This window comes from Cervus elaphus, chromosome 6 (assembly GCF_910594005.1).
Source record: "Cervus elaphus chromosome 6, mCerEla1.1, whole genome shotgun sequence".
Classification (NCBI taxonomy): Eukaryota; Metazoa; Chordata; class Mammalia; order Artiodactyla; family Cervidae; genus Cervus; species Cervus elaphus.
Window position 1 is genome coordinate 32,879,884 of NC_057820.1, and position 25,676 is coordinate 32,905,559.

The 25,676-nt window shown below is 37.5% G+C and overlaps 1 protein-coding gene across 2 annotated transcripts in view; it reads left to right on the forward strand.

The window, feature by feature from the left end:
- Positions 1-25,676, forward strand: part of CENPC (centromere protein C) — an 81,986-nt gene that overhangs the window by 42,076 nt on the left and 14,234 nt on the right. For both annotated transcript variants that reach the window (XM_043906635.1, XM_043906634.1), the window contains exons 9-13: positions 3,078-3,269; positions 6,837-7,101; positions 13,964-14,107; positions 15,247-15,329; positions 23,854-23,913. In XM_043906635.1, coding sequence (XP_043762570.1) covers positions 3,078-3,269; positions 6,837-7,101; positions 13,964-14,107; positions 15,247-15,329; positions 23,854-23,913 — 744 coding nt within the window. The remainder of the gene's footprint in view (positions 1-3,077; positions 3,270-6,836; positions 7,102-13,963; positions 14,108-15,246; positions 15,330-23,853; positions 23,914-25,676) is intronic.

Genomic DNA, 25,676 nt, shown 5'->3' on the forward strand with positions numbered 1-25,676 from the left:
AGTACTTTGGCCCCCTATGAGAAGAGTCAACTCACTGAAAAAGACTGATGCTGTGAAAGACCCTGACACTGGCAAAGATTGAGGGCAGGAGGAGAGGTGGGTGGCAGAGGATGAGATAGTTGAATGGCATCACTGACTCAATGGACGTGAGTTTGAGCAAATTCCAGGAGATTACAAAGGACAGGGAAGCCTGGCGTGCTGCAGCCCGTGAGGTCCCAAAGAGGTGGGCATGACTTAGCAACTGAACAACAATGGTATAATTAAGGCAAACAGTCTTCTTTTACTCCTTTATGAGCGTGGATCAGTTCTCTTTATCAGTATCAATCAGTTCTCTTCATTCCGAATTTAAAGTATTGCCAAAACCTATAACTTTCTGAAAATAGAATCACAGAGTGATGTTGCTATAAGGTTTCATGACAGAATTTCACTCATTTTATCCTCTATCCCTCTACTTCCTAATAAAGCATCTAGAATAGAGTTTTTCATATTTGCATGTGCATTTGAATTCACTGAGGGTCTTGTTAAAATATTGATTAATAAATGATTTAGTGGGTCTGGGGTGGGACTCAAGATTCTGTTGTTCTAAACAGTCTATCCCAGGTGATGCTAGTGTAGTTGATGTGAGCCACATTTTAAGTATCAAAATTTAGGTAGTATCTAAAATTGCTCATGCTTGGTAGCAGTTTTATCGGTATCATTGCCTAGTGAAATATAGGCTTTCACCTGAACTTGTTATTTTGGTGTCTGTTTGAGAGCTTGTATACCAAACAGTGTTATATGCTGTAGGTAATAAAGATGACTTAAAGTGCTGGTAGGAAGGCTTGTACCCCACTCAGTTCTTTGGCCTTGCATCGTGTGGAGGCTGCTACTGGCGGGCTCAGCCAGGTCCTGGGGTGTCTGGGGGTGGTGCCTGCGGTCTGGGAGCTAGTGTTGGCCTGCTGGTGGGCAGGGCTGTGGTCTGGAGTTGATGTTGCCTGCTTGTGGGCAGGACCTGTTCCTTAACACCGGTGGCTGTGAGGTCCAGAGTGTTTTGGAGCTGGTGTAAATTCACCAGCAGAATGGTGGGCAGAGCTGGATCCTGGGATTTCTGGCTACAAGGCCCTGGGATTCCTGGAGCTGGTGTCAGACTGATAGTGGGTAGGACTGATCCTGATGGTTGGCCGTGGGGTTCCAGGGGTCCAGAGGCTAGTCCTGGCCCATTGATAAGTAGGGCTGGGTCCCAACTAGGTTGGCTTCTTGGCCTGGGTTGTCCCAGGACTGATGCTGACCTCCTGTGGGTGGAGGGGGTTCTGGCATTAGTAAGCTAGATGCTGCTGTTTTATTAATAGTCGCTGTGTCGTATCTGACTATTTTGTGAGCCTGTGGACTACAGCCCTGCAGGCTCCTCTGCCCATGGGATTTCCCAGGCAAGAATACTGGAGTTGCCAATACTGGTTGCCATTTCCTTCTCCAGGGGATCTGTCTGTCCCAGGGATCGAACCCACGTCTCCTGCATTGGCAAGCGGTTTCTTTACCACTGACCACTGGGAAGCTCTAGTAATCTAGATAGAAGATTCCAAAATTGTGGTTGCCGACAGCAGTGTCCTTGTGGTAGAACAATGACTGCAACCAGCATCTGGGTCCCCAGTGAGCTCCACTTACTACATGCCTCTCTGGGAGGCTCTCCGAGATCAGCAAGTGGTTTTGACCCAGGCTCCTTCCAAACTGCTACTTCTGCCTTGGGCCTTGGAGTGTTTGAGATTTTGCCATTTTAATTACAATGCCTTTTCCTATTAAGAGTGGCATCTGTATTTACTATAGCCCTCAGATTCTCCTGAAAGTAAGCCTCACTAGCCTTCAAAGTCAAACTTTAGGGGGCTTTTCTTCCTGGTGCAGGAATCCTACGCAGGGGAGCCCAGCGTGGGTCTCACACCATGTGGCTTCCTGAGGAGAGCCATGCAATCGTAATTATTCTTCTGTGTAGGTTTCCCACCGTGGGTCTTGGTTGTCTCTTGTCTCTTCCTTTCCTGCCTGTCTTGTGGCTCTTCATGTCTTTAGTTGTAGAAGGTCTTTTCTGCTAGCCTTCAAATTGTTCTCATCAATATTTGCTCTGTAAATAGTAGTTGTAATTTTAGTATGCCTGTGGGAGGAGGTTAGCTCAGGATATTCCTATTCTGCCATCTGGCCACTTCCCCTGATCTTATATACTTTTATGCAGTTTATTTACTATATGAGTTTCCTATTTGATAATGATTTTAATTTCTTTGGATCTCATAGAAATATTTGTGTCAGAAACTTAAAAATGCAGGTTTCTTGATTGACTTGGTGGTCAAGAAAATTTTTCATTATATAACATCTAATGTTTTAATTCTCTTTCTGAAAAAAGAATTTTCCATTGTTAAACTCATGTTGGTGGTTGTACACGTTTTGTTATAGATGCAATATTTGTATTCAAATAGCCTGTATTTCTGATTTCCCCTTCTTCCTGGTTGTCAGTCTCAAGAACAAAACTACAATTCATCTGTCCCTTTTGTTAGATCTTTTCTTCTCTACCTGCTTTTGTAGTAAAATGAAACTGCTATTGACACCTTTAACTTTTTGTTACTTTCCATATTCATTCTTGTTTTAAATTCTTTTTCCTCTTTAAATTCTATTCAAAGAAACATTCTTTTTTCCTTCAGGTAGAAAATATATCTTTATTGAAAACTTCCTTTAAGTATTCTCTTCCATAAATTAGATTGACTAAAGTCATGAATTATTTTAAAACAGAAAAGCAGTGGTTAACCTTTTCTTACATGGGACTTTCTTAAGTAGTGGAAGGAGTCATATATTTCATTTTTCCTTTACATACTATACTTTTCTTTTTGACTCAGGAGTATATGTTGCTTATCAAGCAATGTGCAAAGTTTGCATTTAGCTGAGAGGAAGTTGTAGATTTTGAGAATGTGTGACTTTAAAAAAATAGAAGAAAAAAGAAGTCCATAGGATAAATTTAAGAAGTTTCTATAATTGAGAGGTATTTTTTGTTTGTTTGTTTGGCTGTGGTTTTCTGAATATTCTTTGGTTCAGTAGATTTTTATTTTTATTCTTTATTTTAGGAACCAAGAAAGGTAACACCAATATTCCTCACAAAAAGAATCAGAAGAAAGATAAGGAATGCAAAAAGAAGCATTTTTCAAGTGGATCCAAGAAGAACAAAATTGAACCTGAAGAATTAACTTCAACTGTCACAAGAAGTCGAAGAATTTCTAGACGCCCATCTAATTGGTGGGTGGTAAAATCAGAGCAGAGTAAGTATTTTTATTTAAATCATATTCATTCTATCAGAGGCTCTGTGTTTGATTTACATTCCTGTTCGCTTGAGAAAAATCTCATGAGGAAAAAATTAAATTGGATCATCAATAGAAATATTAAATCAATTGATTATAGATATTCATGAAGCTTTATCATATACAGTATTCTAGGTATAGGGACACAGCTGTGGAAAAATAAAACCAAAAATGAAACATTGCTGCTGTTATATGACTTATATTCTACAGAAGGAAGACCAGCAGTATAGATACATGGGTGAGGTGAGGAACTATTTTAAATACTGCTCATGGCATGAATTAGATGAGAGCTAAGAATTGACAGTGTGATTTTGGGGGTTGTTATCACCTTGATAAAATTGATTTTTGTAGAATGATGAGACCAAATGTCTCTATTTGAGGTGGATTCAAGGGAGTTTGGAAGTGAGACCAAAGAGACAGTAAAATAAAGGGGTATGGCAGATGGGTCAAGAGATGGTCTCTCTCTCTTTTTTAATATGCAAGATATTATATCAGCTCATCTGCTTTTTAAAACGACTGTGTGAAAAGGTACAGGATCACAGCCCTTGTGTAGGCAAGGAATGGGTGTGGGCTACCCCAGAATAAAAGGGTTAGCTCTAGATTGAAGCAAAGACATTATCATGTGAAAAGGTAAAGGCAGAATATGTGGCAACACTTAGAAGTAGGTTGGTGGGGTTGATGGTGGGAGGATAAATGTTGAAGGTAAACTTTGAGTAGATTACTTTGTTTAGTTTCTTACTCTTTAAAATGTGACTACCATTACTTCTAACCTCATTAAATTATAAGTATTAAATGGCATATATTTAGTATTAAAATGTTAAATACTACTGTTACTACTTTGGAGAACTTATCTTTTTGCCCCACGTTGCTGGAAACTGTACTATGGTAAATGAACGTGTAATTATATGGACTAATAAAAATCTTACAAATGCTTGAGCTCCATAATTTACCAAAAAAGACTTGAAACATGTATTAGTCCTGAGACATGTTGGGATCAAGTAGGTAGTCACAAAAGTGGAGGAATGCTTACAGATCACCTGGTCCAAAGTCCTTCATCTGATGGAAGAACAAACTAAGTCTGAAGCATAGAAAAGCAGCATAAGTTCCCCTTAAGGTCAGAGACCTTTGTGCTAGAATTTGAAACAACAGAACCCATATTTCTTTACTCTTGATCTGCCTGTAGTGTTCGTAAGAAATATTTATTGTGTGCCCATGGTGAGGCAGGAATGGTGTTAGGCTGGGCCAGGACTCAGTGAGGCAAATGAGCAACCTAGAATGGGAAATTTAAGAAGACACTTGCTCTTAGGGCTGTGTGACTGACTTGGAGTAAAGTGAAGTGAAAGTCGCTCAATTGTGTCGGACTCTTTGCGACCCCATGGACTATACAGTCCATGAAATTCTCCAGGCCAGAATACAGGAGTGGGTAGCCTTTCCCTTCTCCAGGGGATCTTCCCAACCCAGGGAATGAACCCAGGTATCCCGCGTTGCAGGCAGATTCTTTACCAACTGAGCTATCAGGGAAGCCCAACTTGGAGTAAACACCTTCTTAAATTTTATACCCTAGTTAGAATTTTTATTTTTTTCTTTATGAGAACTTTTAAGATGTACTCTCTGATAATTATTTTGCAGTATATACTATATAAGATTATTGTGTTTTGCACCTTAAACCTGCATAGTCAGTTATGATATATGTCAGTTATATATTGATATATAACTGATATCTGTCAGTTGTATATCAATTAAACTGGCAAAAATTATTTACCACCCTAGGCTATTCTTGCTTTACCACAGTCCTGCCCCTGCTGTTAGACATTAGGAATATAAAGTTAGGTCTTGGTCTAAATGATTGTCAGTCTGCTGGAAGAGAGTGGTAAGTAAACAATGAGCTGTATGTTGTTGTTCAGTCACTCATTCGTGTCTGACTCTTTGTGACCCCGTGGACTGCAGCATATCAGGCTTCCCTGTCCTTCCCTGTCTCCCAGAGTTTGCTCAAACTTGTCTCTGTTGAGTTGATGATGCCATCCAACCATTTCATACTCTGCCTCCTTCTCCTCCTGCCCTCTTTCGCAGCAATGGGGTCTTTTCCAATGAGTTGGCTCTTCGCATGTATCAAGATGTATGATAAACATTATCAAAGGACTGAGAAGAGCTGCTTAATTTAGCCTTGGGCCTCCTGAAGATGGGATGATTAGGAGCAAGCTCAGGGATTGGCTGTGGGGAGGAAAGAGGACGGAATGCTTGAAGCAGAAGTATCGTGTTGAGATTTGGTGCTGAGAGTTCAACCTTTTAAAATTGTTTTGTCAAAATTATCTGGGGGAGTTGTTAAAACACAAATTACAGTATCTTACTCTAAAAATTTTGATTTAGTAGGTCTGACCTAAGGCCTGAGAATTTGCATTTCAAACAGATTCCCAGGTAATGCTGATTTTTTGGTCTAGGGACTACTGTTTAAGATCAGTGCTTTGGAAAAAGACAAATAGTTCAGTACTGCTGCCTTTTTTTGATTTGTCTATTTGGAGAAGAGTGTTGAGTTATGCTTAATGAAAAAGCACTTAGATGTAGTAATAAATTAGACTTAAACATATTTGAACTTAATCCTTAAGCTATGGGTAATCACTAAAAAATTTTAACCAGATTGTAGTGATTCATTTTGTGTTTTCTAAGGATGATTCTTAAAATGGTGTAAAGGATGGATCGAAGAATGCAAGGGTAGAGAAAGGATATCAGTTTAGAGGCTGTTTTAATGATCCAGATAAGAAATGATAAAGGTGCCTGCTAATGACAGGTAGCAGAGCTTAAAAGAAGAGGATTTGAGAAGCATTACAAGAAAGTAGAGTGACAGGATTTAGGATTCCTTGTGGTTGGGGGCAGGAGTCTCAGATGACTCATATATATGAGATAGTGACACTTTTCATTAAGATAGGAAATAAAAAACTAGAGTGGCAGATTTGGGGGAGAGTGGTAGGTCAATGTTATAGATATCAGCATGTAGATAATTATATCAGAATATAGATAGTAATTAAAGTTATGTATAGATAGATCCTTCAAAGAAAGTACACAGAGACTGAGAAGATGAAACTGGGACCTTGGGGATATACCAGGATGTTAAGAAGAATAGTGGGCAGAGCCAGAGAGGATGGTTTTGAAAACTTGTGATCAATTTAAAAGATTTTGTCCATGTATCTGTAAACTGCAAGCAGATCAAGCCAGTCAATTCTAAAGGAAATCAACCACGAATACTCATTGATGCTAAAGTTGAAGTTCTAGTACTTTGGCCACCTGATGAGCCAACTCATTGGAAAAGACCCTGACCTTGGGAAAGAGTCAGACACGACTTAGTGACTAACAACAACAATCTGTAAAGTGAAGAGCTGAATAGTTTATGAATTTAACTTGAAAACAGATGTAGATTACTATGAAATTGGGGTGCTTGCATATGTTTACATGAAAAATATAAATATTATTGATATTTTAGTGAGCCAGATAATCAAACGTATACTCACTTTATGTTATCATTTAATCCTGTAGGTCCTTTTTCTAGCAATTCTTCAGTAAGAAATGAACTGTCAGTGTATTATAACAGTAGACAAAAACCACCTGCTGAAAAAACAAACCAATCATCTAAGAATATTGGAAAAAAAGCTGTTCCATTTAAAAAGCAGAAGAGAGCTAATGAAGGCAGCTCAGGAGCACAGAAGGTTTTACGTGCTAAAGATTCTGGTGGTTCCCAGAATGAGTCATTGGGAAGCAATGAAGCAGACCTGGCTAAGAAGAAAAATCCTAATCCTTCTGGGTAATGTCTCTTTTTTTGGTTTGTTTTTTTGGGTAATGTCTCTTATATGTACAAGTAATTATTTTTGTTTGACACTTAATAAATGTCTCTGTTATTTAATCATTTATAGAAAGCAATATTAGCATAAAGGAGTCTACAGTCTGACAGACCTGGTAGTAAATCCATGGTGTGCCATTAGCTGGGTGGACCCCCAGGCTAAATAGTACTCTAAATTTGTTTACTCTTATTAAAATGGGGAATAATATATAGCACATAAGGTATGGTGATAAATTTAATAAGGTAGGTGTTATTGTCACCCAACAATCCCTTTTTTAAAATTGTGATAAAAAATAACAAAATTTATCATCTTAATTAAATTTTTAAAAACATTTATTTATTTGGCTGCATTGTGTCTTAGCTGTGGCACAGGAGATGTTTTGTCACGTCTCCTTTGCGTCAAAGTTGTGATGCGCAGACTTTCTAGGTGTGGTGCGTGGGCTCAGAGCTATGGTGCTTGTGCTTAGTTACTCTGCAAGATGTGGGATATTAGTGCTGCAACCAGGGATTGAACCCACATCCCCTGCAGTGCAAGTTGGATTCTTAACTGCTGGACCACCAGGGAAGTCCCCATCTTGTTTTTCAGTGTATCGTTTGAGTTGCTTTCTTTTTTATTTTGTTTAATTAATTAATTAATTCTTGGCTGTGGTGGGTCTTTAGTTCTGTGTGTGGGCTTTTTCTAGTTGCGGCAAGCAGGGACAACTACTCTCCAGTTGCCGTGCACAGATGTCTCATTGTGGTGGCTTCTCTTGTTGCAGAGCACCTCGTCCAGGGTGAGCAGGCTTCAGCAGTTGTGGCTCTTGGGTTCTGCAACGCAGGCTCAGTAGTTCTGCTGCAAGGTCTTAGTTGTCCTGCATCATGTGGAGTTTTCTCAAATCAGGGATTGAACCTGTCCCCTGCTTTGGCAGACTGATTCTTAATCACTGGACCACTAGGGAAGTCCAAGTTGCTTTTTTTGAAGTGAGATTAATATAATTTTAGTAATTGGAAATGCATTAATTCTTTTCCTATAAGATGATAATAGTTAACATATTTTAGTGCTTATTGTTATCAAGTGTTCACTAGATGCTTTCAATGAATTCTCATCAGTCCTGACAACCTAGTAAATACTGCTCTTAGGCATTTTTGCTTTTTGATATAGCATTTGCTTATTCATTCATTCAAAAAATACTTAATGCATATTATGTATGAGAAATTGCAGGTGCTGGGGATGTAGTGAATACATGATAGAATACTCTAAAATACATTACTGTATGGTGTTATGGTGCATACTGTCTATAAGTAGTTCACTGAGTTGTACGTCTGCCCCCAATGATTTGCAGTGCTCCCTCTGTCTTATGTCAGACTTCCATATTTGTAGTAGCTTATTCTTTATATCAGGGCTTCCCTGGTGGCTCAGAGGTTAAAGCGTCTGCCTGCAATGCAGGAGACCTGGGTTCGATCCCTGGGTCGGGAAGATCCCCTGGAGAAGGAAATGGCAACCCACTCCAGTATTCTTGCCTGGAGAATCCCATGGATGGAGGAGCCTGGTGGGCTACATTAGTCCATGGGGTCGCAAAGAGTTGGACATGACTGACCGACTTCACTTTCACTTTCTTTTCTATTCTTTATATTATTTGGTTTTTGTTAAGAATCTTGAGAAGTTGAAAGGATAGGTATTAGCTCTTTTTACATGTAAGGAAGGCACACTTAAGATAAATAAATGTATCTAGGTCTTTTATTAGCCCAGTTGTTTTTACTTGAATGTGTTAATAATAATAAAGTTTTAATAATAATAAATCACTGTTTTATTAAACAAAGCAGATAAGCCTTAGCTATGGGTTGAGAGAAATAATGAGGTATAAAAATAAAGTTTTTATGTTGAGTTTCTGAATTTGATCTAGTATCCCTATCTTACACATAACAGGACTATTTAGAAACATCCAAAGTTGATAGTTATTACAGTATCTGCTTAGGAAACCTGTTGGGTATCTGGATTCATAGAAAGGAAGATCTTTGAGACATTTGTATAGTCTACTTACTACGTGTAGATGACCAAACACGTAATTGTCTTGATATTTTACATGTCATAAAGTGGGATATCCTGTGGACAGAGGAGCCTGGTGGGCTACAATGCCTGGGGTCACAAAAGAGTCAGACATGACTTAGCAACTAAACAACAATAAGCATATGTCTCAGCAATTTCACTTGTACACAGATGTTTTTATCAGCATTATTCATAATAGTCAAAAGGTAGTTTCCCAGATGTTCAGCAGTGGATGAATGGATAATCAAAATATAACAGAATGTGCTTCAAAGAACACCATCAAGAAAGCAAGAATACTGGAGTGAGTTGTCATTTACTTCTCCAGGGGATCTTCCCAACCCAGGGATTGAACTCACGTCTTCTGCCTTGCAGGCATATTCTTTACTACTGAGCCACTAGAGAAGCCTGAGTCACATGATGACTTTACATTAATCCTTTGAGGAACTGCAGGATCATTTTCCAAAGCATCTGCACTATTTTATGTTCCTATCAGCAGTTGACTTCAGTGACTCCACATCCTTGTCAACATTTGTTGGCTTTTTGATTCTAGCCATCCTAATTGGTATGAAGTTGTATCTCATTGTGATTTTTATTTTCATTCTGTGAAGACTAAGATCCTTTGCAGATTTTTAATTGGATTGTCTTTTTTTTAAATTGAATTGTCTTGAGAGGTCTTTATTCCAGATATAAGTCTCTTTTCAAATAAGTGATATTTGATAATCTCTCATTCTTTGGGTTGTCTCATTTTCTTGATGGTGTTCTTTGAAGGATGAAAGTTGTTTTCTTCTTTTTAATTTTTATTTTTTAATTTATGGAAGTATGCTAGCACATTTACAGAAAACTTAGAAAGTATAGAACAAGGTTACATGTAGTTCCACTATATATTACAATTTTTTTAAGTAGATAAATTAAGATTTTTAGTTGGCATTTCAATAAAAACTCAAAAATTAATAGAATGAGTATACAGAGAAGTAGAAGGATATAGTAGACCTGAAAACCACTGTGAACCAATTCAACATAATTAAGATTTATACAATTTTGACACAACAGCAGGATACAAATTCTATTCAAGTTCCTATAGGCTGTAAACTAGGAGACACAGGAACATATCCAGGAATGTAAAACAAAGTGCAAAAATTTCATGATCTAAAGTTATTGAAATCTTACAGTCTGTTCTTTTATTCCTGTGGAATTATGTTAGAAATCAATATCAAAAGATACTTGATAATAACCCACATATCTTCAAGTATGATGTCACAAGTACAGTGTAACATTTACCAAGAGAGATCTTCAACTTAGCCCTTGAAAGCCTCAATAAAGTTAGACTGAAAAAACACAGAGGGTGATTGCAGAGGAGAAAGCATTTGAATGGGAAATTAGTATAAAAATGAGAAATTAATGTTAAGGATACTTTAAACTTCCCTTCCCTTGTGGGTTTCCCTTGTGGCTCAGCTGGTAAAGAATCCGCCTGGAGTGCAGGAGACCTGGGTTTGATCCTTGGGTTGAGAAGATCCCCTGGAGAAGGGAAAGGCTACCTACTCCAGTATTCTGGCTTGGAAAATTCCATGGACTGTATAGTCCATGGGATCGCAAAGAGTCGGACACAGCTGAGCGACTTTCATTCATTCATACTTTAGACAGAATCGCGTGTATTTGGAAATTAAATGGCCACTTTTAAATGATGAGTGTATCTAAAAGGCCATAACAAGGAAAGCTAGGAAATATTTGTAATAGAATAAAAATGAAAAGAGATTTTAACAGAATTTGTTGCATACAGCTGAAGCTACTCAGTGCAATTAAATACAGTGTGTAGCCTTGAATAACATATGAAAACAAACAATGGGCAGTGGCATAAAATTTTGTGAATTTGAACAAAATCTGTACTTTTAAGATAATAAATTTTCTAGACTTGTAGCAGTAATACTAGATGTCAAAATACATGGAACTATATCAAAGTTTTGAGTGAATATAAATTAGAAATCTAGCATTCTATTCATACAAAGTCAAACAAGTGGAATCAAAATATCATAAATTTTTTTGGTTTGGCAAAAATTCATAAATTTTCTAAAATATATATATTATACATACTACACACACACACAAGCTTTCCTACTACCAGAAGCACAAAAGTTTTTAATTTTGATAAAGTCCCATTTATCTATTTTGTCTGGTTGCTTTTGTTCCTGTTGGTATTTTGGTGTCATATCTACAAATTCTTTGTCCAATTCAAGTTCATGAAGATTTACCCCTATGTTTTTTTCTAAGAGTTTTGTAGTTTTAGCTCTTAAATTTAATTCTCTGATCTAGTTTGAGTTTTGTATATGCTGTAAAGAGTCCAGCCCTGTTCTTCTGCATGAGACTATTCAGTTGTCCCATAACTGTTTGTTGAAAAGAACTTTCCCCCCATTGAATAGTCTTAGAACCCTTTTTGTAGATCAACTGACCATAGATGTATGGGCTTATTTCTGAATTTTCAATTTTATTCTTTTGTCTATGTATCAGTTGTTCTAGAACCACACTGTCTTGATAACCATTGGTTAGAGGTAAGTTTTGAAATCGGGAAGTGTGAGTTTTCTTTTTTTAGTAATATTTTGGCTATTCTGAGTCTTGCATTTCCATATAAGTCTTAGAATCAGCATGTCAATTTCTGCAAAGATGTCAGAATTCTGATATGGATTGCTTTGAATCTGTTGGTTTAAGGATTATTGCTCTCTTAATAGTGTCTATTGATTCATGAACAGGTTTGTTTTTCCTGTTAGCTAGATCTTTTTTAATTTCTCTCAACAGTGTTTTTGTAATACAAGTTTTATATTTTCTGTTGTTAATTTCATTCCTAAGTATCCCTTTTGATGCTGTTGTGAATGGAATTGCTCTTTGAATATTACTTTTGTGTTGATCAGTGCAAATGTATAGAAATACAATTGATATTTTTATGTTGATCTTTATCCTGCAATCTTGTTGAACTCATGTATTAGTTCTGATAGCTTTTAAAAATAGATTTTGTAGGACTTTCTAAGTAAAAGATCATGAATGTCATTTGTGAACAGTGATAGTTTTACTTTTGTTTTCCAATCCGGATGCTTTCTCTTGCATTATAGCTCTGGCTAAAGTCTTTAATACTGGGCTCAGTTAGAGTGGCATGGTAGACTTCTTTGTCTTGTTCTTAATCTTAGCAGGAATGCATCCAGTCTTTCACTATTCAATATGTTATTAGCTGTGGGGTTTTTGTAAATGTCCTTTTATCAGATTGAGGAAGTTCCTTTTTATTCCTAGTTTGTTGAGTGTTTTTTATAGTGAAAAAATGTGTTTTGTCAAATGCTTTTTTTTGGGCATCTGTATACTGAGGTGGCCATGTGATACTTTTTTTTTTATTATTGATAAAACGTACTACATTAATTGGTTTTTGGCTTAAACCAAACATGTATCTCTGGTTTAAATCCTATTTGATCATGATACATAATTCTGTTTTTATGTTGCTGGTATTTTGTTGAGGGGTTTTGTTTTCTTTTGGTCTGTAGTTTTCTTGTGATGTCTTTGTGCAGTTTTGGTATCTGAATAACACTGACTTCATAAACTGAGTTGGGAAGTGCTTTTCTATTTTTTGGAAGAGTTTGTGAAGAAGTCCTGTTAAGTCTTTGAATGGTGGTAGAATTCAGTGGTGAAATCATCTGGGCAATTTTCTTTCTACTGATTTATTCTCTAATTAAGTCTTTTGAAATTGATTATTTTTTTCTTGAATCAGTGTTGGCAATTTTTGTGTTTCTAGGAATTTGTCCATTCCACTCTGGTTATCTAATTTGTTGGTATACAGTTGTTTATAGTATTCTCTAACAATCCTTTTGTTTTGTTTTGACTGATGATAGGACCTAGAGGGAGACTAGAAACTCCAGAAATAAATTATCAAAGAATACTTAGAAGTTTGCATGCTCTTTAGTTATGTTGCAGTTTTATCCCCACAAATGATAAGAATAAGCTGGTAGACTGAGTCAAGAAACAAAACATGGGATTTGTAAGGGAGATGTGAGAGAAGAGAATTATACCATCTTGGAATAATGTATCTTGTTTGCATATATTTGCAGTAAGCTTAACTAGTTGGCAGCTACCAAAGAGGTGAGCCTGTGTTCCTCTGAACAGTACTGTTTGTCAGGAGGCTGGGTAGAGATATCAAAGAAAACAAATTTCAGTTCTTTAAGGATTTTCAACAAAAACTGTGATAGGTTAACTCCCTGATGGCTCAGTTGGTAAAGAATTCACCTGCAGTGCAGGAGACCCCAGTTCCATTCCTGGCTTGGGAAGATCCTCTGGAGAAGGGATAGGCTGCCCACTTCAGTATTCTTGGGCTTCCCTTGTGGCTCAACTGGTGAAGAATCCGCCTGCAGTGCGGGAGACCAGGTTTTGACCCCTGGGTTGGGAGGATTCCCTGGAGAAGGAAAAGGCTTCCCACTCCAGTATTCTGGCCTGGAGAATTCCATGGACTTGGGTTTGCAAAGAGTTGGACACCCCTGAGCGACTTTCACTTTCCTACATCATAAGCTGCCTGTAGGTAATTACTCCCAGTTAGTCACTTCTATTTTAGTTAGGTCAGTTCTCTATCATTTCTTTTATCAGAATTTTTTAAATTAAAACTTTCAGTAGATTCTAAAATCAGATTTCCTTCCTGGACTAGTTGTTAAGTTTTAGGACCTGAACAAGATTATCTGATATTTGTCAGTATTGTATTGTCTACCCACCTGTGTTATGTTTCTGGAAGAACTAATTTTTGAAGAAATGTGAACAATTACAGACTTTTCATTTTCATAGAGATACAGGAAACTCAGAGAACCAAGATAGTATGGCTGCACAAAATGTTCATCGAAAGTCTCAAATGAGTGGATATACATGCACGACACCAACAAAGTCTAACTTGGATTCTGGAGAGCCTGAGACTTCAGTTTTGGAAGGAAGGTATGCATGTGTCCTAAGGATAATAGGATTTACTCACTGTATTTGTTACCCACTGACTGTAACAAATTACTCCCAAAGGTTCATTTTAATTTTGTTAGTGCCTGGCAAACATTGTTTCATAGTTTCTGTGGTAGAAATCTGAGAGTGACTTAGCGGGCTAGTTCTGGCTCAGGGATTCTTATGAGGTATAGCAATCAAGATATCTGTCTAGTTGGCGGTCCTGGTTAGAGCATAGAGGATGCACTTATCAAGCGGCTTGCTCACAGGTTATTAGCTGGAGGCCAGAGTTTCTTTGTCATGTGGCTGTCTCCACTGGGGTATTCAGTAAGGCAGCTGGCTTCCCACAAAGCAGATGATCCGAGTCAAAGTGTGACTCTGACAGAGGTCATAGTCTTTTAATGACCTAGTCTTTGAAGTCTTGGATTTTATTCTGTTTAGAAACAAGTCACTCAGTCTATATCATACTCAGAAGGGAGTTAGAATTGGGCTGTACCTTTTGAAAGAAGCGTTATCTAAGAATTTGTGGGTGTATGTTTAAAGAGAGCATACTCAGCAAGTAAACCAAATTACCCTACTCTCATAATATCTGAAGTCATAAACCCTTTTTCAAAATGAAGGAATGGTAAATTATAGCAGATTTTCAGACTTTAAAGGGATAACTAAGATTTCTTTACTGTTTGAGAGCCCTTGACTACTAGGCCTGTCCTGGGCTCAGGATGGACGAGGATCTAGGACTGGGATAAACCAAGTCATCTCTGAACAATTTTAAATTACTTGTTTTTGCTGGTAGTTTTTTAAAAAATTAAGATAAGCTGATTTATTTCTACTGACCTGATTTTTATCAGAGTGTGTTATTGAGTTAACTTAAATGTGTAACTCTGACTCATGAGTTAGTTTAAAGGTTGTAAAATTCAGTGGTATTGTGTTTAAATCAAATGTGTTTAAATCAAAAATTAAATTGTAAATTTTTAGACTTTCTTTTTATGAATCAAGTATGAATTAATGTCCTATAACATAATTACTGGTTTTATAAGAAAAAAATCTTTGGCAGTTTTAGGAGAAAAATGACCGTAAAGATAGATATGTTAAATAGATATATTACAAAAGCACAAATTTTGTGGTTTCCTTTTTTTCTTAAGTGGACCTTTTCGGCTCAAGAATTATTTAACGTCTGGAAAGAATAATTCAGATGTGGATGATAATGTAGTTCAGGAAAATTTGAGTAAGTTATGATTTATTTTCTACTGTCTTGATTTTTATAGCATTATGGAAATTGGAGTAAGGTATGCTTTTTTAATATCTTTTGTTTTATTTATTTATTTGGCTGAACCGGGTCTTAGTTGCAGCATGTGAACACTTAGTTGCAGCGTGTGGGATCTAGTTCCCTGACCAGGGATTGAAGCTGGGCCCCTTGCATTTTAAGCCGGACTCTTAGCCACCAACCACCAGGGAAGTCCCTGTGCTATGTTTCATTTAAATTATCACCATTGACATTTTTATGGCATAAATGTATTGAGTGCCTACCCTTAAGAGCCTTATTTTATGGTTAGAGATTTGTAAGACCTTACAACTGGGTGCGAGAGGGAGGAAGGGAAAGATAAAGAGAAGGAGTAAGATGAGTGACAGTCCTTTCTTTGAAGTAGGACATAATAATATAATTGGCATTTAAGGTGCCTACTCCAGTATTTTAAAATGTCAGGCTGATAAGAGTATAAATGAAGCAAGATTTGCCATATATTGATGATTACTGAAGCTAAATGTTGAAGTTTTAAAAATGCCTCTTTATAGAGAGTTGTATAATTTTTATGCCCCTAAGGAATGTGCTTGACATATGATCTTTTATACATTTTTTTCTTTCCTAATTCACTAATTCTTTTTCCTTTTAAATAGTTTTTTCTCCCTCTGTTTAGATTTACTTTTATTATTTTTCTCTACTAAGTGGAATGCTTTTTATATTTATTTTTCTACTTTTTATTTGGTAAAGAGTTTGAATTTTCTGGAGTATAGTTTTAGTTAAATTTTTTTTTTTTAAATAGAGTGTTTTTACTATTGTATATTCTAAATTTCAGTGGTGATTTTTCTTTGACCCAAATGTTTTTTAAAAGAGTACATTAATCAAGATCATGGTCTCCATAGTCAGGAACCTGGAAGTGAGTCTAGCTTTACCACTTAGCTATGTTATCTTGAGTAAGGTTTTTAATTGTTCTTAGCTTCAGCTTCCTTATTTATAAAATGGTGGTATCAATTCTCATCATATGAATTGATACAAAGATGAATATACATTCTTTGCTTAGTTTCTTTTTTTAATATATTATTTTATTTGGCTTTGTCGAGTCTTAGTTGCGGCGTGTGGGGTCTTCATTGAGTCATTGGCGATCTTTTGTTGTGGCACATGATCTCTAGTTGTGGCCCACGGGCTCAATAGTTGGGGTGTGCAGGCTTGTTGCTTCACAGTATGTGGGATCTTAGATCTCTGACCAGTGCTTGAACCTGCATCCCCTGCCTAGGAATGCAGATTCTGAACCACTGGGTCACCAGGGAAGTCCTCTGCTTAGTTTTAATACTGGTATATGTTAAATATGCAGTGTTCACTATTATCCTGAGAAGTTGTACTTTGTTTTTTTGTTTATAGTTTCTAGTTTTGATTCATTGTTCTAGATAACTTTGGCATGTATTATTAATTCTTTGAATATACTTAGAACACATAACTTCATGGAAGAATTTCATAATTCTTCTGTGGATGCTTAAAAAAGATAATACTACTTTTTGTGTACATGCATGTGTGCTAAGTCTTTTCAGTTGTGTCTCTTTGTGACTCTTTGGACTGTAGCCCACTAGGCTTCTCTGTCTGTGGATTCTCCAGGCAAGAATACTGGAGTGGGTTGCCATGCCCTCTCCCAGGGTATCTTCCCAACCCAGGGATTGAACCCTCATCTGTTAGGTCTCCTGAATTGGCAGGAAGGTTCTTTACCACTAGCGCCACCTGGGAAGACCCTTTTTGTGTACAGATATGGATTAAAATATGTATATACACTCATTATTAATGCAAGTGAATATATATTTTAGTATACTTTGAATATTAAATATTTGAAATTCTTATATATTTATGGAATATTATGGAATACTTTACATTCTTCTATAGGGATAAAATAGCCAAATTTGTGGTTCGTTGGGATATTGAGAGTAAGAAAATAAAGTACAGATTTTTGGGGTAGAAAATAGGAGTTAGATTTTTAGGTAGATGGGCAGAAAAAGTCTTACTGAAGAAGTGATAATTTGAGCAGAGATATGAGAGAGGTGAGAAATCAAATTATGAAGCTTGGGAATACCAGACCACCTGACCTGCCTCTTGAGAAACCTGTATGCAGGTCAGGAAGCAATAATTAGAACTGGACATGGAACAACAGACCGGTTCCAAATAGGAAAAGGAGTACGTCAAGGCTGTGTGTTGTCACCCTGCTTATTTAACTTACATGCAGAGTACATCATGAGAAACGCTGGGCTGGAAGAAGCACAAGCAGGAATCAAGATTGCCGGGAGAAGCATCAATAACCTCACATAAGCAGATGACACCACCCTTATGGCAGAAAGTGAAGAGGAACTAAAAAGCCTCTTGATGAAAGTGGAAGAGGAGAGTGAAAAAGTTAGCTTAAAGCTCAACATTCAGAAAACTAAAATCATGGCATCTGGTCCCATCACTTCATGGCAAATAGATGGGGAGACAGTGGAAACAGTGTCAGACTTTATTTTTTTCAGCTCCTAAATCACTGCAGATGGTGATTGCAGCCATGAAATTAAAAGACGCTTACTTCTTGGATGGAAAGTTATGACCAACCTAGATAGCATATTAAAAAGTGGAGACATTACTTTGCCAACAAAGGTCCATCTGGTCAAGGTTATGGTTTTTCCAATGGTCATGTATGGATGTGAGAGTTGGACTGTGAGGGAAGCCGAGTGCCGAAAAATTGATGCTTTTGAACTATGGTGTTGGAGAAGACTCTTAAGAGTCCCTTGGACTGCAAGGAGATCGAACCAGTCCATCCTAAAGGAGATCAGTCCTGGGTGTTCATTGGAAGGACTGATGCTGAAGCTGAAACTCCAATACTTTGGCCACCTGATGAGAAGAGTTGACTCATTGGAAAAGACCCTGATGCTGGGAGGGATTGGGGGCAGGAGGAGAAGGGGATGACAGGATGAGATGGCTGGCATCACCGACTCAATGGGCATGAGTTTGAGTAAACTCTGGGAGTTGGTGATGGACAGGGAGGCCTGGCATGCTGCGATTCATGGGGTCGCAGAGTCGGACACGACTGAGCGACTGAACTGAACTGAATGGGGAAATAGTGCTCCATGCAGATAGAAGATGAGGGCAAAGGTTTTGATGTGGTGAAGACTCAGTTCTGATTGAAAAACACCAAGGAGGCTGGGAAGGAGGGGGAGGTGGAAGAGAACGAAAGGAGAGAGTAGTAGGAGATGATGTCACAGAGGGAACAAGAATGAAAGATCTTCTACAATGTTAAAGACTACTTATAAGGTTTTGGGCTTTACGACGCGGTATGGGAAGCCATTGGAGGATTTTGAGCAGAGGAGAGACATGACTAACCTATAAACAATCATTGTGGCTGCTGTAGACTACATGAGTTGGACTAATAGGTGGACTAATGAGTTCAAGGAGTCAGGTGTAAAGTTGAAAGCAGGAAGACCAGTTCGTGAGACTTGTAATTCCTGAGTGAGGTGGTAACTTGGACTAGGGTGGTAGCAGTGAAAGGTGGAGAGAGCAGAATTAGGATTTTAGGTTGTTTTGGTGGTAGAGTCAACGTGATTTCCTGATGGATGGGACGTAGGGGGTAAAAGAAAGTGAGGTGTCGAGGACAAAAATTTAAAATTTTTGGGCCTGGACCCCTGAAAAAATGACATCATTTCTTGATTTGGAGACCACTAGAGAAGGGGCAGATTAGGGCGGAAAACAACAGGATCTTAAATATGGACATTCTATGTTTTATATTATTCTAATTCTTTGTATCCTTACCATTTGTGAGGTCTACTAAGGACTGCCAGAGTTAAAATCGTTCCTTTGCAATGGTCTGTCTGTCTCTGGTATTTCCTGCAGTCATTGCTATGTACATTCAGTGCTATTACTGAGTATATAAATTTGCATATGGAATGTACTTGTTTTGCTCAAATTTGCCTTCTTGATCATGTTTTTTACTTTGTAGTCTTTTTGTTTTTTGTTTAATATTAACATTGTGATTCCCTACTTTCTTTTGGTTTGTTGTTTCTTATATTTTCATTCTTCCTTTTACTTAACTTTTTTTCTGTTAGTATTTTTTTCCTCTAATAAATGTTTAATAGATATGCTTTGTTACTTTGTAAAGTTGGTAGACAGTCTCACATGTGCTAGCAAGCAAGCAAGCACTCAGAAATTTTCTTTTTCTAATACAATCAACAACTAGTCAAATAGTGAAAGTCTTGAGTCAATCTTTTTTCCTTTAAGCTATTTGGCTATTGCTCTTTTTCCCTCATGATAACTAATTCTTATGAGTAGATACTTTAAACCAGCCTTCTTTTTTCCTTTGTAGATAACCTGTTTCTTTCATTTTCATGCTTATTAGACTTTGTTAGTCTTTGAAATTTTGGAATTGTCTCTCTCTTTTTTTTCTTTTTCTCTTATACTTTTTTGGGAAATAATTTCAGATCTACTCAAATACCATATCCTCTTCATCCAGATTCCACAGTTGTCAACATTTTATAATATTTGTTTCATCTTCCTCTCTGTCACCTCTACATAAATGTTTATATATGTCTATTAGTCTTTTTCTGGACTGTTTGGGAGCAAGTCACATACATATTTTTATGTATGAGTGTGCAGACATGATACAAGACAAGAACATAATCACTCTTCAGTGATCCAAGTCAGGAAGTCACCGTTAATATGACACTAGTCTTCCTTCATTGAGTCCATGTAGATTTCATCAGGAGTTCAATCAGTATTCCTTTTTCTCTCTGGTTAAGGATCCATTCTAGGATCATGGGTTGTTTAGATTTCATGTCCCTTTGGTTTCCTTAAGGGATAGTTCTTTAGGCTTCTTCTTTCCTGACCTTGACGCTTTTTACAGAGTACAGGCTTTTCATTCTTTAGCATGACCTTCAACCTGAGTCTCTCTAATACTCCTTCATGATCAGATGTGAGCCATGCATATTTGACAGAAATGCTACAGAAATGATGCTTTTGTGCATCATGTTAGGAGGTATATAGTGATGACCCCAGAGAAGGCAATGGCAACCCACTGGAGTACTCTTGCTTGGAAAATCCCATGGATGGAGGAGCCTGGTGGGCTGCAGTCCATGGCGTCACGAAGAGTCGGACATGACTGAGCAACTTCACTTTCACTTTTCAGTTTCATGCATTGGAGAAGGAAATGGCAGCCCACTCCAGTGTTCTTGCCTGGAGAATCCCAGGGACGGGCGAGCCTGGTAGGCTGCCGTCTATGGGGTCGCACAGAGTCGGACACGACTGAAGTGTCTTAGCAGCAGCAGCAGTGCTGACCCATCTTCTACTGATGATTTTAATCTTCATCACCTGTTTAAGATACTGTCTTCCAGGTTTCTCCACTCAGATAAGGTTTTTCTCTTTGGTAATTTGTAAGTATTTTGTGGAATGATATTGTGACACTACTTTAATAACTTGTCCTTTTCAAATTTCTACACCAGTATTCATATCTTTTGAAAATCTCACCTGAATTCACTAATGATGGTACCAAATTACTATTTTATATTTTCCTAATTCTTTCTCTGTTATTTAGTTTGCATGTTAAACATTTATTTATTCATTATTCATTTATTTATATTATTACAGACTATTGCTAGGTTCCTATTTTATTCAGTGGGTTGTAATCTTTATCATTTGTTCTGGTACTCAAATTGTGCCAGATTTGGCTAGGAGGAAGCATCCTTTCAGCTGGTCCTTGTGATCTTTTGTCATGGTTTTATCTTTTTTTTTTAATGCTTTTGTTTTTTAGCATAAGATGTTCCAGACTGTTTTCCCTGTCTCTACTCTGGAATCAGTTATTTTGCCAAAGGAACCTGGTAGAGGGATGACATTTAGAAACTTAGATTTGGGTACTAGGTGTGCTCATTGTTCCTGGGATATTACTGCTTCTAGGCTCTCAGTGGACTGAGACAGGCAATAGATACACACACGCATCTGTGTACACTGTACATACATAGCATCTATATCTATTTCTGTGTTTATTCAGGCAGTCCTGGCTCTACTGCTGTTTGTTTCATTGTGCTTCACAGGTTTGCGTTGTTTACAAGCTGAGGTTTTATAGCAGCTCCATATCACACAAGCCTATTGGCACCGTTTTTCCAGTGGCGTTTGCTCACTTAGTGTCTGTGTAATGTTTTGATAATTCATGTGATATTTCATTATTCCTGTGGTGATCCATGATCAGTGGTCTTTGTTACTGTTGTAAAAAGTTCTGACCTACAGAGGACTCAGGATGATGGTTAGCATTTTTTAGCAATAAGGTATTTAAAATGCGTTGTTTTTTTTTTAGACATAACACTTTTACAGACTTAACAGACTACATTATAGTGTAAACATAATGTATTGGGAAACAAATATAGTGTATTGGGAAACAAATATTGGGGGAAAAATAGTGTAAACATAATGTATTGGGAAACAGAAAATTCATGTGACTTGCTTTATTGCCAAGTTTGTTTTATTGCAGTGGCTCAGTGGTAAAGAACTGCATGCCAATGTAGAAGATGCGAGAGATGAGGGTCCAGTCCCTTTGTCGGAAAGATCCCCTGGAGAAGGAAATGGCAACCCACTCCAGTACTCTTGCCTGGAGAATCCCATGGACAGAGGAGCCTGATGGGCTACAGTCCCTGGGGTCACACAGAGTCGGACAGGACTGAGTGACTAAGCCTGTGCGCACTGGAAGCACACTCTCAGTATCTCTGAGGTGTGTCTGTATCACACGCATGCTCATCAGTACCTCCAACTCCAGTCCAACACGCTTGACTTTTCCTTTTCCATTTTAATAAACCCTTTCTCAAAGATACCGAGAAGCCTGACTCCCATTATCTTCAGTATATTTTGCTCATTTGCTTTGCTCCTTTTTTGGCCCCAATAGCTGCCTCTAAGGCAAACTGCTTTAGGAAATTACCGAGAATTACTGGCTCTCTACTTGTTCTAATGGGAATTACATGGGAGACTGGATTTTTCTTTTTTCTTTTTGATAATAGCTTTATTAAGATAGGGCTTCCCTTGTGGCTTTATTAAGATAAGGCTCCCTTATTAAAAGATATACTTCACATACCATACAGTTAATCCATCTACAGTGTATATAATTCAGTCATTTATAACTCACCACAGTAGATTTGGACTCCCCCGATGGCTCAGTGGTAAAGAATCTGCCTGTGGATGTAGGAGATGCAGGAAATTCGAGTTCGATCTCTGGGTCACGAATTTCCCCTAGAGAAGGAAATGGAAACCCATTCCAGTATTCTTGCCTGGGAAATCCCATGGACAGAGGATCCTGATGGGCTAAAGTCCATAGGGTTGTAAAAGGTGGTCATGACTGAGCACACATGCAAAAAAAAAAAAAAAAAGGCAAAAAAACAGTAAATATTAGAACATTTTCATGATCCCCAAAAAGAAGCCTTCTATTCTTTACCTGGGAATAAAGTGAAAGCTTAGACCTGCTTTTCAGGAAATGTATGCTATATAAAAATTGTATTAAAAATCTCAGGTTGTATGTTCAGTGTTATAGTTTCAGATTGCTGTATAACTTACTATACAAATTTTAGTGCCTTAGTTTAACGATTTATCTCTCGTAGTTCTGTGGGGTGACTTAGGTGGGCCATTCTCATTTTGGCTCTTTCATGCATTTATAGTTAGATGCAAGCCACTGGGGCTGGAGTCATTTGAAAAGATCAACTGGGCTGGAAGTCCACAGTGGCTTATTTACTTATATATTTGATATTCAGCTGGGATGGCTGAAATAACTGAGGGTTGGCCAAGCATCTCTTTTCCTCCGCATGGCCTTTCCACATGGTTGTTTTGGGTTTCCTCACAGCACGGCAGTCTTGGGATAGTCAGTCTTCATAATGGTGACTGTCTTTTTCCACACTGAAGTTCTAAGCGATCCAGGTGGAACCTGAATGTCTCCTGAGGAATTAGCCTTCAAAGCCCCGGAATGTCACTTCTGCTGCATTCATTAGTCAACCAACTCACTGAGGCCAGTGGAGTTTCAAGAAGAAGTTAAACTTTGCCTGTTGATAAAGGAAAAGAATTAATGACTGCTATGTTTAGATGCTGTTTGCCACACTAATTGTCACCCTGCCAACTAAATTCAGTACACTTGCACTGTTTTAGAACTTTAAGAATCGTAGGTTGCATTATTAAGTCAGCATTTGTTCGTAATCACACCCGGCATTTTTATCCATCCAGTGGCTTATTTCACTTGAAGTCCACAAGCAATTTAAAACCTGTTGTTTTTGTTACTTGTAACCATTATCCTCTTAAGATATATTCATTGTAACAAAACCTGTAGACATGTTATACTGGTTTCATTAGCCTTTTATCCTCAGCAGTGGAAAGCAAAGGGAGTAGTAAAATGTATTGTTGGGTTGAATTTTTTTTTTTTAATATTTATTCTGAAGTTGACCTAGTACCTACTTGAACTCAACATGAAATTAGGAGCCATTGCTCATGATATTTCTTTTGCAATTTACAGATGATTCAAGAGGAGAAATATCTAATTCAACACCAGAGAGCAAAATGCATCACAAATTAGGTAAGATTATTTTTCCCTTAATATTTTCATATTTTTATAAAATCTCTGTTTCTAAATATAATTTAATTTTTTCTCAAGTGAGGGAAATATTATTTGGATTAATTGTCAGGTAATGTAAAACTTCATATTTTGTTTCATTAATTTCATGGTAAATCATCACATGCCACAGAGTTTCTTTATTGTCCATTTATAAATCTTGTAATCCTCTCACACTTTGCTCAGTAGTAGGGAGCTGATCTTACCTAATGTAAGAAGCTAGGGTAGAGAATTCTATAAAATGTAACTTCTGGGTAGTGGCATCCATGACAACTTCTCTGGTTTTTTTCCAGTTCACACCTAAACAGAACAGTAACTAGGATAAGTAAGCCAGGAGCTAAGGAACCCATGGAGAGGCCCACTTGGGGATTAAGATTCATGCAGCCTCTCATGTTTGGAGGACTGGAGTGGCTTTTTATTTTTCTCCCTATACTTAAGGCTTCTGCATTTATACTTGACGAGACCTATAGGGATGAAGCTCTCTCTAAGTGCTTCCACCAGAACCTCACATCTTGTCAGTTAGTATTTTGTGGGTCCATGTGAAGAGATACTGCTGTACTTCTCAGTGTTTAATGCTTAGCTTTCTAGGTGGTGCAGTGGTGAAAAATCCACCTGCCAATGCAGATGACGCAAAAGATGCAGCTTCTATCTCCCGGTTGGGAAGATCTCCTGGAGTAGAAAATGTCAACTCACTCCAGTATTCTTGCCTGGAAAATGTCATGGACAGAGGAGCCTGGTGGGCTGCAGTCCATGAGGTCACAAAGAGTCAGACACAACTAAGTGCATGTGTGTGCACACACACACACACTTGCTTGACTTGGAGTGGAATATGCTGTGAGTCAGAGTAGGCAAAGAGAAAAATGTCTCTGAGAGGGTCTGCAGCAACACAAGAGAGAAAAATCAACAGTAGACAAAGTCTAGTGAGCCAGAACATTTGTAGATAAATAAGTTTTAACAATGAGGGAAATATGAGTATTTTCAGAAATTTAGTTATATCACAGAAGGCTTTCTGGTTGCTAAAGCATAATTTTTCAGTTTAAAAAATCAGTACATGAACTGATAAATAAAGATGAATACTATTGAGTGCTAAATTAGTAGCTGGTGTTGACATGGAAGAAATTTATCAGAACAGAAATACAAAAAAGATTGAAACCATGAGGAAAATATAGGCAATGGAAATAACATGGAGACAACATATAAAAAAAATGCAAATAATAGAATTTTCAGAAAAACTTTCCTGGAATAAAGATAGACTTGATCTGCAATTTGAGAGAGTTTATCAGCTGCCAGTAAAAATTAATGAAGAATATACACCTCTAGACAGAATTGAATAAAATTCTTAAATTTCAAGGATAGAGGAAAGCTTCCAGACAGCAGTTATGTATAAAAGAGGAGAAAAAAAAAAAAGACTAGCATTATTCATCTTTGTAACTCTGGAAAAATAAAATAGCCTACTTTCAGAAATGTATTACAATCCATGTTATAACTAGCCAAGATATCTTTCCTTCTGATAACTGAATTTATTTTGCAAGATTATCATCCTCCATGGAAAATAGCCATGTAAGGTTCTTTAACCAAGTAGCATATAAATCAGGACTGGGTTCAAAGAGAGGGGAGAGTTAGGAATGATTCTCAATATATGGTTAAATTTAAATAATGTATACTTATTTTCTGTTGCCATGTACCAAATTACTACAGATTACAACATGTTATCCTGTGGTTTCCAT